The 13,969-nt window shown below is 34.3% G+C and overlaps 3 protein-coding genes across 3 annotated transcripts; 1 reads left to right on the top strand and 2 right to left on the bottom strand.

Moving 5' to 3' along the window:
- Positions 1-762: 762 nt before the first annotated feature.
- LOC120274873 (peamaclein-like) lies at positions 763-1,284 on the top strand. The gene is made up of 2 exons (XM_039281415.1): positions 763-881; positions 947-1,284. The coding sequence occupies exons 1-2, from the start codon at positions 803-805 to the stop codon at positions 1,129-1,131; spliced, it is 264 nt and encodes an 87-aa protein (XP_039137349.1). The 5' UTR covers positions 763-802; the 3' UTR covers positions 1,132-1,284.
- LOC120274872 (aspartate-semialdehyde dehydrogenase) lies at positions 1,265-4,601 on the bottom strand. The gene is made up of 8 exons (XM_039281414.1): positions 3,953-4,601; positions 3,286-3,372; positions 3,136-3,180; positions 2,909-3,004; positions 2,732-2,833; positions 1,838-1,924; positions 1,631-1,698; positions 1,265-1,540 (listed from the first exon to the last, which is right to left on the bottom strand). The coding sequence occupies exons 1-8, from the start codon at positions 4,520-4,522 to the stop codon at positions 1,459-1,461; spliced, it is 1,137 nt and encodes a 378-aa protein (XP_039137348.1). The 5' UTR covers positions 4,523-4,601; the 3' UTR covers positions 1,265-1,458.
- Positions 4,602-5,908: 1,307 nt separating this feature from the next.
- On the bottom strand, positions 5,909-9,103 carry LOC120274788 (metal transporter Nramp2-like). The gene is made up of 4 exons (XM_039281324.1): positions 8,451-9,103; positions 7,695-7,831; positions 6,949-7,601; positions 5,909-6,367 (listed from the first exon to the last, which is right to left on the bottom strand). The coding sequence occupies exons 1-4, from the start codon at positions 9,008-9,010 to the stop codon at positions 6,155-6,157; spliced, it is 1,563 nt and encodes a 520-aa protein (XP_039137258.1). The 5' UTR covers positions 9,011-9,103; the 3' UTR covers positions 5,909-6,154.
- Between the last annotated feature and the right edge of the window lie 4,866 nt (positions 9,104-13,969).

Raw genomic sequence — 13,969 nt, forward strand, 5'->3', positions numbered from 1 at the left:
TAGTTATATAAGTTTGCAGAGCTTACAAACAAATATAATTTTCTTGAGCGGATCCATTAAATAAATTTCTTTAATTATACTCAAATCAATTACATTAAAATTAATTTACTTATTAGAATATATTTTTAGCTGTTGTTGCTTTTGTTATCTCAATTAAGAAATGCTTACAAAATTTACCAATAATTTTCTATATTTCAAAAACATTATTCTAAAAAACCTTTAATTTTCAATGACAGAAAAAAAGAAAAAAAAAAGGGCTTGACAAACATGCCCTAAAAATCATTCCCTGGAACCAAAATTACATCATCCATTGAATACTTCAAACTTGCAAAATAAAAGAAATCAATGTGAAATGGTGACAAAACACTCATTAAGAGCAATTAAGTGCAAGTTACTCCAAAGTGATCCATGCCCATTTCTAGTCATGAAATTGCCAACATTACAAGTGAAGGCACATGAGTAGGCACAATGACAAAAAAGATAAGAAAAAGCAGCAAAAAAAGGCCATGATATATTGACATCTTACACTTGTTTCACCATTCTTCTCAAAAACAAACTCAAACACTTGATCGAAAATGTCGGCACGAGTGAAGATAGCTTAAATTGAACCTCCATAGGTTTCAATCATAACTAGTCGATACATTCATTGGCAATCATCTCCAACGTAGCTACGAAGACAAAATGATGGACTAATTCCTAATCAGATGTGTGTCTAAGTGTTTTTGTGCAATTATCACCGAACATGACTCTATAAATAGCTATTCTCTAAACCTTTAATGCCATCAAACTAAAACCTTCAAACATGAAGCTTTTCTTTGCCACCTTTGCTATCCTTGTCCTCTTCACTTCTGCTTATCTTCAAGCCGCAATGGCTGGCTCAGGTAGGACCTTTATGCTTGTTATCGAATAAAATTTGACTTTTAAATTGAATTAACTCTTTTTGCAGCCTTCTGTGACTCGAAGTGCAAGGTGAGGTGCTCTAAGGCAAGTGCACAGGATAGGTGTCTTAAGTACTGTGGTATTTGCTGCAAGGAATGCAATTGTGTGCCTTCTGGGACCTATGGGAATAAGGATGAATGCCCATGCTACAAGAACAAGCTTAACAAGAAGAAGAAGCCCAAGTGCCCATGACTATGAGCAATCTATTTCTTCAACTATATTATATATATACATACATAGCTATATATATATATATATATACATTTATCTGCTGTTGAGTTTGATGTGAAAATAATGAGTGTATGCACTTATTGTTATCAGCATATGAACCAGAGGCTTTGAAAATAAGTATTATTGTTTTTCTCTTCATCTGAAATATAGTAGCATCTTTAACAATAGATGAAGAACAAAGGGAAACACTCAAAACACTCAAAATTTGAGAATACTGAATACTGCTTTGGCCAGCATGAGAAACCAAGGAAAGATAGGTAAAACATACTCTTAAGACAGCCGGCAGGTTCAGAGTAACATCTCTGCAATCTGCACAGCATTAAGTGCAGCGCCCTTGCGTATCTGATCTCCACAAACAAATATGTCCAGTCTGTTGAGGAAAGGCATTTTGATTTTAGTACAATCTGGGAGAAAACAGAGGAATGCATTTTGTTTAATGGAAGGGGATGATGGGTGTTACCCATGGTTTCCATCCTGAGAAACATCTTGACGAACACGACCAACCGCAACATCATCTTTGTTTGACACCTGCAAGTAGTCAAGAAATAAAATCCATGACATAATGTCCACACAGATGCACCTAGAATCTAGCAGGATGATGTTACTAGTTGTCAAGTATGGCATCTACAATCATCTGTTTTAAAATAGAACTAGGTATGAGAGAAACCTCCAATGGTGTTGGGAAGCGATTGGCACCACGGTCATCAATAACAACCACCCCAGGAGCCCCTTTGAGAATTTCCCTTGCAGTACCCTAACACATGATATCAAACTACAATTAGAACCTCAGAATATGTTTTACTCTTCAATTCATGGAGATAATGGTTACTATAAAAATAGTAATTAAGCAGGAGATTAGACGGTGTGGTGCAAACAGAAATAAGTTGTTTTTCTTAACTTTCACTTCTATCTCAGAGTAAAGATTGTGCTCAATATTTTCCTTTCATAGAGTAGAAGACAGTCCTTTTATAAAGTAGAAGGCAGAGTGATTATGGTTCTAGCCACTTGTAAGCCAATCAGTTCCTGTGTCAGTTCCAAATTCACAGGATGACTAAAGAACAAGAGCAGTCAGGCTAGTGTCTGTGCAATGAAAATGTGGAGACATCATTCAGATTTACCTACGGCAAGAGGCAAATAACAACCAAAACAAATTAGTCATTCAAACAAAGAATTCAATCTGACTGTCCCTCTAACCCTGTGAGGTTGAGATTATTGGAATGTTAGTTGTCATGACAGAAATACTTATAATCAAAAGATTTATTGATTCAGTCCAACAACATGGATTCTACCATTGAATGGTATTCACCTTGCATAATTGAAGCTAAGAAGTAAGCATTATATTTATTATCTTATGACCAAAACATCCCATTTCTTGATTCTTTGCTGTAGTGAGTATCTGTGAACAAGAATAATCAATATAAATAGGGTAGTTAATTTCAAGGCTAATAAATCAGGTGATTATTTAAATAAATGTTACTGTTGATAGAATATACAGATTTTTCATGGGAAAGAATCTGATATGAACCCAGCAATAACCAGTATCACCAGCGGCTCAACTTACCTCATCAAGAGGCTTTTCAAATTGCAGATTAACACTTTCAGCATGTGCACGCATCACTGGAACTCTGATGCAAGTTGCAGTAACTTTAACATCCTCGTCATTCTGCAGCAAGACTAACATATGATTTGAAAAATGAACAAGGCAAAGTTAGAGCAGGCCACAAAGTGAAACTAGTACCCAGATCTTTCTTGTTTCTTTCACCAATTTCATTTCCTCCTCATTATACCCATTTGAAAGAACTGGCGCATTGTGTGAGAATAGATTAAATGCATACTGCAGAAACAATGATGACATCTTAAATTTTAGTGTGTACAGTTCCATTAGCTCTAAACCACACAACCAAACATGTTAATCAGTTACAAACACAAGACAATCAGACTCAGAAACCAACAAAGAAAAATAACCTGTTGCTTAAAGATCTTACAAGTGGGTCTTTTGCCATCCAAAACCTATAAGCTCAAAGAGGAAGAATAATGGTCAGCTTTATAGAGCAAAGGAACTTCATTAGCAAATGTGACAAAACAAAAAAGGATGCTTAAAAGAAAGAAATAAACCTCTCGAGTCTGCAATTCAAGTTCTTCCATTGCTGCAGCACCTGCTCCACTAGCTGCCTGATAGGTGCTGACAACCATTCGAACCACCTGCCATACAAGCACAACTGGGTGAGAATTATTTGAAACAGTTTAAAGATGTGTTCTTACTCCGATAATCATAACACAACATTTGTCAATCACTATAAAATAATCATACATTACTCGCAACTTTCCAACATTTCTGACATTACAATCCTCATTAGCATTGGCTTTCTGCTTGTTTAGCGGGCATTTATTTGTCCAAATATCTCTCCAACAAGACAATGTGACTAATAGTCATTCAAGCCCAAATAACCTAGAGATAATCTTCCAAATAATAAAACAGTCCGTCTCAAAGATCTTAGCACGTTGAATTCTATACTTTTCAGTTTATTTGAATTCCTGCCTCCTGACCTTTGTTCAGTAATTACGTACCAGCTCTTAATAAGTTAAGAAAATCAAATGCTTTTTTTTTCTAGCTAGAATTGAAGAGAGCAATTAGGAATTAAAATTAACACGCCTTTTACTTGAAATTCAGGTTTCGAGAGAAGTAGAAGCCATGAAATTCAACTATATTTACCCAAAATCGCAAAAAAGCTTTAAGCTTTCACTCGAAAGATCAAAATTTGAAAATAAAAACTAACAATACCTTTGCCCTCCGATGCAGCGGCGTGGCGGCCATCAAGCAAATAATAGTAGAACAATTAGGGTTAGCAATGATGGCCCCCTTGCTCCTGCCCTCCAACCTAATATGCCGCATCGCATCAGGATTCACCTCCGGGATAACAAGCGGGACACCAGGATCCATACGAAACGCCGAACTATTATCCACGACAACAGCCCCACGCTCAGCAGCAACAGGACCAAACTCACGACTAACCGAACCACCAGCGCTGAACAGAGCGACATCAACACCATCAAAGCTCTCCGGGGAGAGCTCCTCAATGGTGTACTCACGGTTCTCAAAGGATAGGTGGCGGCCAGCAGAACGCCGGCTGGCGAGCATCCGAATAGAGCGGTAAGGAAAGTCACGGTCGGAAAGCACCTGAAGGAACTCTTGCCCGACGGCTCCCGTCACTCCCACTACGGCGACCGTAGGTCCATCTTCTCTGAACGCCATGCGTACGGTTGTGTCAGCCCTCTTGCTCCGGCGAGCGGTGAGGTTACCGCTGCGCCCGGAGATGTACGGGAGGCGGTGGCCGGAGACCACGGCGTGCATTGTTTCCAGCTCTCCGGTTCGCCGCCGAGAGAGAGAGAGAGAGAGAGAGAGAGACGATGATTCGAGGGTTTTCGTTTGTTTAGGGTTTAGAAAAAGCATTAGCTGGCTAATGTTAAACCAGCTTAGACTTTGGCTGCTAGCGTAGCAGCCAAGTTGGACTCCTAGTCCACGTGGCTGCTTTAAAAATCGTGCTACAACTCAACTTGAATTTTTTTTAGTGATTAGTATAAGATTAATAATTGATTAGGCCCATTTTAATTTTTTTTTACTTGTTTTGATTTAAAATAATATTATTTTGACGATCAATACCTTGTGCCCGCTCTGTGGGCGACCATATATATATATGGAAAACATCATCTAGGAACGTCCCTAGATTTCAAATTTAGGGATGTTTTTAAATCTAAGCCGTTGGATCATCACCCGATGGTTGATTGATTATATAAATACTGTACAATTTTACTGTTCATGATCACTGTACAACACTGTAGAACGCGGTTTCTACTGTTTATAATGATAAGAGCCGTCAGATTTTCATCCGATGGCTATTATAGACATCCCTAGATTTGAAATCTAAGGACGTCCCTAAATGATGGGTTCTCATATATATATATATATATATATATGTTTATTTATTTATTTTATTTATTTACAAATTTTGTATGATATTGGTTTTATTTTTTTTTAATTTGGTATTTATGAACTTTATAATCTAAAATATAATCATATCTTATGTGTGTTTATTGTGCTTTAATGCTTATTTTATTAATAATTATAATTATATTAATATAATAATAATAAATACTCACAGAAATTTTTTTTGATTGGATAGTGAGAAGGAAAATATTAAAATAGCCGAAAAAAGCTGTTAATAAAATAAATAAATAACCCAAATATTTTTTTATTAAATATTAATAAAATAAGTCTTAAAATAGTAGGTTCCTAACAAACTAATTCAATAATTTCACAATCATTGTCATGCTAAATATTATTATTATTATTATTATTATTTACAATGTGAAAATGCCACCCACACTTTTTTATTAATATACTTCTAATTAAGAGCAACTTGGCAAAGAGGGAAAAAAACCATTATATATAAGTCATTTCAAATGTATTTGACATTAAAACTAAAAGTAAACAATTTAAATGGTTTTCTATTTTTTTCTGTGTTTTTAAAGTTATGATTTGATCCTCTATTTTTAGTTTTTTTTACAATTTGATCACCCAATTATACACTGTAACACCGATCACATATGACATATGCTAGTTTAGATGTCAATTCTAAATGTGATTGCTGTTAATGATGCATACTCATGTGATTTAATTATAGCAAAACTGAAAATAAAAAAACAAATCATAACTTTTTAAATCTGAATGACCGAAATAGAAACACATAAAAAGATGTGACCGTGTAAGTTGTTCACCCTAAAACTAAACAAATCAAAGGCTTAGTTGTGTAGTATACCAATGATATCATTTCCTCGTGTACATGAGCCAGTTTCTTCAGCAAAAGATAACACACTACAATGGAGAAATGTTGTTCAACAATAAAGAGGTTCATGAATGATGATGATTTACATTCTGAAAAGGATGAATCAGTTGGGATGAAACACTGGAGCTCTTTGTTTCAGACTAGTTGCTAGAGCCCTTACAGACTGCAGAGTTGAGTCTAGACCATAACCCGGTACCTTGAACGATGAGGTATATGACAAATGCAACGTATACTACTAATACAACGGAGAGAATGGAGATGAGTGCCAAACCGTGCACTTGGGTGGTGGAGAAATCCAGCAGAAGATAGCCATTGATGATGATTAGGAATGCCGCGATGGCCCATGTCAAAATCTATTGCAGACAAGAAGAAGACGAAGTTTTGAGACAAGGAATAGGAATTCAAGGCATGTATTCGAACAATTCATGTTATAGTCATGATCAGCATTTGATGCATTGTTTATCATTTGACAATTGAAAGTATTTTTCAAGCAAAAACAAGCATTTGATGAACTTTCACAAGTTGTTTTAATCTTAAATAGAGAAATTTGTGCCTGATTCTGGTGTTAAGAACTACGTTTTGATGAACCTGGACTTAAATTCTTCCTAAGAACAGCACTTCAGAATTACAGTAAATTGACACCGCAGAGCTTGTGTATGATAAATTGATAATAGCCTAGCAAACTATGCATAACATGTATTTCTATAACATTAAGAAATTGGGCAATCATTCAACAGTAATCACATGTGACAAGTGATGATATTTCTAATGACACAACAAAAGCGTTCTCATGACAACTATCAACATTGGATGCAGATGGAGAATGTACTTCTAGTTATAAAGAAATCATGCCATATAACACTACTTCAAATGCAATATAGGTTCTCATAATTTGATCTTCAGAAGTAAATTGATGTTAAGCACGCTAACATACCTTCATAGCATTACTGATTTTAAAAACTCCCATAACTTGCTCCTTTGATACTAAAATGAGCAGTGGAATGAGAGCAAATGGGATCTGAACTGATTGGAGTATATTAAGCGTCTCAGTGAACTGATCTAATGCATCATCAGAAGTATCGAAACAGAGAGCAACAATGATAGTTGGCACAATTGCAAAGCTTCTAGTAATCATTGCTCTCACCCACTTCTTCAGACGTAGATTAAGAAATCCCCCCATAATGAACTGACCGGCATAAGTACCAGTAATGGTGCTACTTTGCCCAGATGCTAACAATCCAATTCCCCATATATAAAGAACAGGGAAAAGCCTTCCTCCAAACTTATCCTTAAGATACTGGCCAGCATTTTCAAGGCCTATATTGTTAGCTTCAGGAGTACCATAGAAACCATTGGCAAAAACAGTTGTCACACACACATTGATCACAAAAGAGATGACAAGAGCAATGGTAGATTCTATTGAATAATACCGCATTGCTTCTTGAACACGGTTTTTCTTAGTATTGTCGATCTTTCTCGATTGCACAAGAGCAGAATGCAAGAACACATTGTGAGGCATAATGACACAACCAACAACTCCAACTGCTTGTCGAATGGTTCTCGAACTAAGTTTTGGTACCAAGACACCTGCAAGCAGAAATCAAATGAACTACTAGTGTGATGAATAAATCAATAAAACAAGACAAACAGAATTCTAATTCAGTTGTAGGAAGTAGCTACCAACTAGAAGTTCTTTCCCACTCGGCTTGGTTTCACCAAATATTATAGCAAAGGAGACGGCCATTGTCCCGACCAAAATCCCAAACAGGGCTTCTAATTTCCTAACTCCATAATTCTCAAGAAACAGAAAGATGAAGCTGCCAACATGATAGAAGAGAAACTTATTTATCTTGTAAATGACAAATAACAAACTAATCACTATATTCAATAAATACAGAGTCAGAAAGTTTAAGCAAATCATGTTAAAAGTACAGAGCAAAGTTCAGATTATCAGATATCAATTCATCCAAAATTTCCAGTTTAGCAGAAGATGAACAAAAGTCATTTTTCACAGTGATAATCTCATTTCATTCATCCTCATCTTCTGGCTTATGAACCTTTAGGACTATGCACGCGTGTGTGTGTGTGTGTGAGAGAGAGAGAGAGAGAGAGAGAGAACCAAGATGAACAAACATACAGTATTAAAACAAAAAATATAACTAAATTAGTTAAAGAAAACACCAAACTTTAACTACGTCACTGAAAAACACGCATAAAAAATCACTAAAAGCCGCAATCTTTTCATACAGAACACAAAAATAGAGCACCTAATCTACTAAAAATCATTTTAATCCCTAAAAACAACCTTTCATTCAAACATCAACAAACAAAACATCACACATTTCGAAAAGGGGAAGATGGATTAAACCAAGAAAAGCCCAAGAAACAACCAAACACGAACTCCAAAAAGGAAAACCAAAACCAAATCATTCTCACCAATCAAACGCAGTGATAAGAACCCCAGCCCACAAGGGCACAGCCCCGCCGCTCAAAATCTTGATCGCAATCGCACTCCCGATCACCTCCTGTATATCAGCCCCGATCAGCGCCAGCTCCGCCATCAACCACAGCGTCACACTCGCCCACTTCGGATACTCATCCCTGCAAAGCTCAGCAAGATGGCGACCAGTGGCAACACCAAGCCTGGCCGAGAGAAGCTGAATCAAGAGTCCCATGACAGTGGCCCAGAGGAGGAGCCAAAGCAGCGAGTAGCCAGCGATGGCGCCGGCCTGAAGATCCCCCTCGAGGTTTCCCGGGTCCAAGAAGGCGATGCACATGAGGAATCCGGGGCCGGTGAACCGCCAGAGCTTGCTCCATGAGAAGGGGGGAGGCGAGTCAGCATCAGCGTCGGAATCAGAGGTGATGGAGATGATGACCTTCTCTTCTTCCTCGAAGGCGCGTTCGGAGTCGGAGTCCGACGAACTTCCGGCGAGCAGTAGCGTCCGGTTCTCGTTCAACTCGGAAGCCATGGACGAGGAATCGTTTGATCGATGCATTGGACCCGTCGAATGGCGGAGAAGGGCTCGCTTATATTCACCCCATACGTACTTCTCGTTTCCCGTTTCACTTCAATATGGGAAACGGCTGCAAAGAATGTGTAATTATATAATTTTTTTTATGTATATATATTCTTTTTATCGTCAAAGCACGTGCCACGTGGTTAAAGCCAATAAAGGCAAAGCTTTTCGCCAAAGTGCCGGAGATCTCGTCACCGCCCTTTATACTCACCTCCAATCGATATTATCCGTATCTAATTTAGTAAATATATTTAATATTTGATATTATTTAAAAATACATTGAAACATAAGAGGATAAAATAATAATTATTATTATTGAGAAAAAAAGGAGTTTATAAAAGATCTGGCATTTCACTGCTCTCTCAATTCCTGGAGTTTGATGTTTTTTTTTTCATGTTAATAACTTATTTAAAGTTTATGTATATAAGAATATAAAGTATTAAAAATAAACAGAATATGTAAAATTAAGAACCAAAAGTAATTATAAAATATAAATTTTAAATCATACTGGGAAAAAAAAAATCAATAATGAGTTTGGGGATTTTAGTCTTTTAGTTATATATATTCAAGAAAATAAATATTTCTTAAAAAATCATATATTTAATTTTTTTAAATAAAAATACATCTAAAGGCAACATTGGAAATGCATGCTCATGCTCATAGGATTTAGGACAAAAATCAAAATTTAAATGAGTATGTTATTAATTTTCAAAGTGAATAATGATATAATAAAATTAGATATTTATATATATATATATATATATATATATATATATATATATATTTTTTTTTGAGAAGCGACATGTCACGAACCTGCGACGAACACGCGATCGCGACTCACTATCGAACCATACTCACTCACGCAAGCATTTTGAATCGAACTCGGTGAGATACGCTCGACATTCGATCGCGAATCACCCTGCACGCTGACTCGATGCCAATAGATCAAATGTTCGTTAATATATATATATATATATATAGTTTAAGAAAAAAAATTGGTTTTGTAAGGATAAGTAAATATAAAATATTTGGTAAATTCGAAATGTACGATCACGCGCGGGCAAGCGCATGCGCAAATGCTTGCCACGTGGCGTTGATGGGAACGTGGAGATGTGGGGACTATGATGGGACCGAAGTGGATGCGGGTGGAGAACTCGTGGTGAGAACGGGTTCGGATGCGGATGCCTCGTGTTCTTGTGACTCCGAATCCATTAGGCCACAAACCAATCCTTCGATTTTTTTATTTTATTTTTGGCAAAGATGACCCGCCCCGTAAAATATTGTCAAAAAATAAATATGTATGATGATGCTTTGATTAAGTTTGCTTATCATTTTTAAATTTAGCAAGATATCACACATGAGGTGATTGGAATTTTATCGTGTACAAGCTAAGAAGATTTTGAGGAACCAAACTAAGCTAATAAATTACATTGAGTTAAATCCTGAAAGGAAGAAAAATGATATCCTTCTAATTAATAATTGATAAATAATATTTATAATAATATCACTACCGGTCTAGGGATATGAATTATATGATCTTAAGTTTGTTTATTTACTATTTAAATAACTATCAGTCAATTTTTAATGATGTGTTTTTTATTAAATTTTGAAAGAAGTGACAAATGAGTGAACCAAATGAGTGAAGGATACACTTGAACATGAAAACAAAATATTATTTTCATGGTTTTATCAACCAATTGTGACACATTGATATGAATGTTTTTTTTTCCTCGTGAATGGAATTTATTTTTTAATAAAAATAAATAAATTATAATTTGTTAGAAGATAATACAAATATATGATGGTAAAGCAAAATCAAACTCAACTATACAATATTTAGACTGTTTTTTTTTTGTAATAATATCAGCGTGACATCATTTATTTACAGTCACTCTGGCCTGGCCAATTAGGTTAAAATAGAATATTTCTATTTTATTTATATGATATTAAAAAATTGCTCTAAAAAAACTTAATTGTATTATTTAAAAAATAGTCAAAAAATACGTGGCATCATGAGAAGCCATATTAAAATAACTAAATAAGATGCTTAGCATCATGGTTTAGTGCTAATCTAAGTACATCAAGGGAAAAGTTAAAAAGGTTCAGTTTAATATGTTTCTATTGTCTTTTATTGATTAACTAAAGTCCGATTAAGACAAAACCACATGTTTGAGAGCTTTAATATGAATGTGAAAACAAATTATAATGGTCCACATGTAGATGATTCTTTTGACTGTTTTAGTATAAAATTCATCCTTATTTGAGCGCATGTTTGGTTATAAAATAAAAACATATGATATAATTTTATTACATAGAAAATGCAAGTGATTATTATAAAAATTATAATATATTTTATTGTTATATAATAAGTATTTAGTTAACAAAATAAAAAAATATTATGAAGATCGATCAGTCGATGACTGTACTGGCAGTGGACCGATACCCAATCACTAGAGGCCAGTCAAATCACGAGTGCCTGCTGAAGAGTCATCAGAAGCTGGTTGAATTAGGGATTGAAGTGAGGCGGGGAATCCCCATTTCCTGCGGGGCCCTGTCCCAACGGGGCGGGGATTCCACGAAATATTCCCCCCGCGTGGCAAGGAATGGAGAAAAATTCTTCCTCGCCTAGCGGGGCGGGGGAGGGGAATGCTTTCCCCGCCCGCACGGGGATTCCCCAGCAAAAAAAAATATTATATATTTTTAATGTATTTATTAAATATTATTTCAACATTAATATAATATTATATATAATCAATAAATATTTATTTGTTAATATTTTTTTAGTTATTAATAAGTTTTAGTAAATATAACTTTCATATTTAATAGAAACTTAATTTAAATAACTGAGTTTAAAATTTAAATATAATTGTAACAATAAATTTAAAATAACGTTATATATTATTAATTTAGTGATAAATATTATTTTTTCAATCCATTAAACATTTAAACTCTTACTCATTAATTTATCTTTATATTATAAAATTGGACTCACAATTATTTCATACAACTTATTAACTATTTATATTTATATATTTCATTAAAACATATTTATTTAATAAAAATCTTAAATTATTTTTAATAAAATTATTATATAATATATTTACAAAAATTAAAAATTCAAACTTTATGTTATTTGTATTACTTAATTTGTACATTAATGTTATTGTTTCATCATACATTATATTATGACTTATTAGGAGAAATATTTTATGTGAATTTTTATTTTATATATGATGTATATGTTGTAAAAAAAAAAGCCTTGTTTGAGAATTTTATTTTATTTCATTATACATTATATCTTTTATTTTTCAATCAGATATAAGATCTTTAAGATACGTAGTAATATAAACGCATTGAAATATTATAGCTTATTTACATGAAATTCTTCTTTGCATTTTTTTAGTTTAGTGTTTAAGTATAACCCAAATGAAATTTTTTGATGGCTTTTGATCATAATTTTTGTATCAAACTATCAATGTTTTGGGCAGGGCAGTGATTCTCCGTGGCGTGGAACCCCGCGGGAAGTGGGGGATTTTTGAATCCCAACCCCGTGGAGAGTGGGGATGGGGACGGGGATCCCATTCCCCGCCTCGCCCCACTTCCATTCCTAGGTTGGATGGTAGTCGGACCGTGCAATAGACCAGTGGGCCATGGCCGGTCATGAGAGACCGGCCAGATCGCTAATGGACCTGTTGGATTGAGAAAGAAAGAGACTTTTTACAATGAGAAAATATTTTCTTTTTAGTAAAATATTTTTTTTATGTCATAATATTTCATTATAACATAGTTTTTTAAGGTAAAAATAAATTCCAAAACAACCATTATGCCATAATTCTATAAAAATATGTCATATTATACTGATTATGACATATTTGTGAGTTATCTGAGCAAACCCTCAATGATTATTATTAATATAAATTGAACTTCATGCATGACGTTTGAATATATGAAATAATGGACATGGGGAGGCCAAACAAATCCATCCAAAGATTAAAAAAAAAAAAAGTTAGAATGGAAAGTGGTGCACAAGGACCAATCCAAGTTTAGATAGATGACAAAGGAGATAAAGGAACACAACAAAGTGGATAGAGTATGGTGCTTGCGTTTGTTCTTTATTTGTGTGGTGGATTCATGCATGGCTTTTGGTTTTCAAAAATATCTTGATGGTGTCTCTTTGAATTATATTTTTGTTATCAACTATTTTGAAAAATACAAGATAAGAAATATTGTATGAAATAAAATTTTCATTAATTCATACGTTTTAGTTTTATTTTTTTAGGAAAAAATTTTGCTTCCGCCGAGCTCAAACAATATATATATATATATATATATATATTTTTAAATAATAGACGACAAGCGCCCTTTTTTTATGAATATAAATAGTACTAAACAATACTGGAACCCGGATGTACAGTTTATGTATAGTATGAAGATAATATAGGAATCCCGGGTGAACAGTGTATGAACAGTATGGGGAACAATACTGTTGGGGGAGAGATTTGAACCCATAACTTCTCCCTTACACTTTGATGTCATACCATTGGGCTATCCAATGGTTGACCGAGCTCAAACAATATGCTGATGGTTTTAGTGAATTAAAACCATCTTGATAATTTTTTTTATTATTTTTAAATTTTTGGTTGAGTATAGTTCTCTAGTTATAATAATGGTTGTTTATCTATTCTGTGATGCAAATTTGAAGTTAAATATATTGTAATAATAACCTGAGTAATAAAGTTTTTGATTTATCAACTTAAATTGTCACTCTTGAGATTATCATATTGGATATGATGATAGAATTTATTTTACCGAGTAACTTATGCGGTACTTAAAATTTAAGTTTTCATGTGCTTTGATAACATTATTTTATTTTTATTTTTTAGATAATGTTTTATAAAAAACCGTATTTTAATATATCTCAAAAGCAAGTTTTTTTTA

This window comes from Dioscorea cayenensis, chromosome 13, assembly GCF_009730915.1.
Source record: "Dioscorea cayenensis subsp. rotundata cultivar TDr96_F1 chromosome 13, TDr96_F1_v2_PseudoChromosome.rev07_lg8_w22 25.fasta, whole genome shotgun sequence".
Lineage (NCBI taxonomy): Eukaryota > Viridiplantae > Streptophyta > Magnoliopsida > Dioscoreales > Dioscoreaceae > Dioscorea > Dioscorea cayenensis.

Excerpts from the sequence above, each read along its gene's own strand:
- LOC120274873 (XM_039281415.1), top strand. The coding sequence starts at position 803 with ATGAAGCTTTTCTTTGCCACCTTTGCTATCCTTGTCCTCTTCACTTCT. Across the intron at positions 882-946 it reads AGCCGCAATGGCTGGCTCAG|CCTTCTGTGACTCGAAGTGC; the intron begins GTAGGACCTTTA and ends CTCTTTTTGCAG.
- LOC120274872 (XM_039281414.1), bottom strand. The coding sequence starts at position 4,522 with ATGCACGCCGTGGTCTCCGGCCACCGCCTCCCGTACATCTCCGGGCGC. Across the intron at positions 3,005-3,135 it reads GTAAGATCTTTAAGCAACAG|TATGCATTTAATCTATTCTC; the intron begins GTTATTTTTCTT and ends TTGTTTCTGCAG. Across the intron at positions 1,699-1,837 it reads GCTTCCCAACACCATTGGAG|GTGTCAAACAAAGATGATGT; the intron begins GTTTCTCTCATA and ends GACTACTTGCAG.
- LOC120274788 (XM_039281324.1), bottom strand. The coding sequence starts at position 9,010 with ATGCATCGATCAAACGATTCCTCGTCCATGGCTTCCGAGTTGAACGAG. Across the intron at positions 7,832-8,450 it reads CTTATCACTGCGTTTGATTG|CTTCATCTTTCTGTTTCTTG; the intron begins GTGAGAATGATT and ends TCATGTTGGCAG. Across the intron at positions 7,602-7,694 it reads TGGGAAAGAACTTCTAGTTG|GTGTCTTGGTACCAAAACTT; the intron begins GTAGCTACTTCC and ends TTCTGCTTGCAG.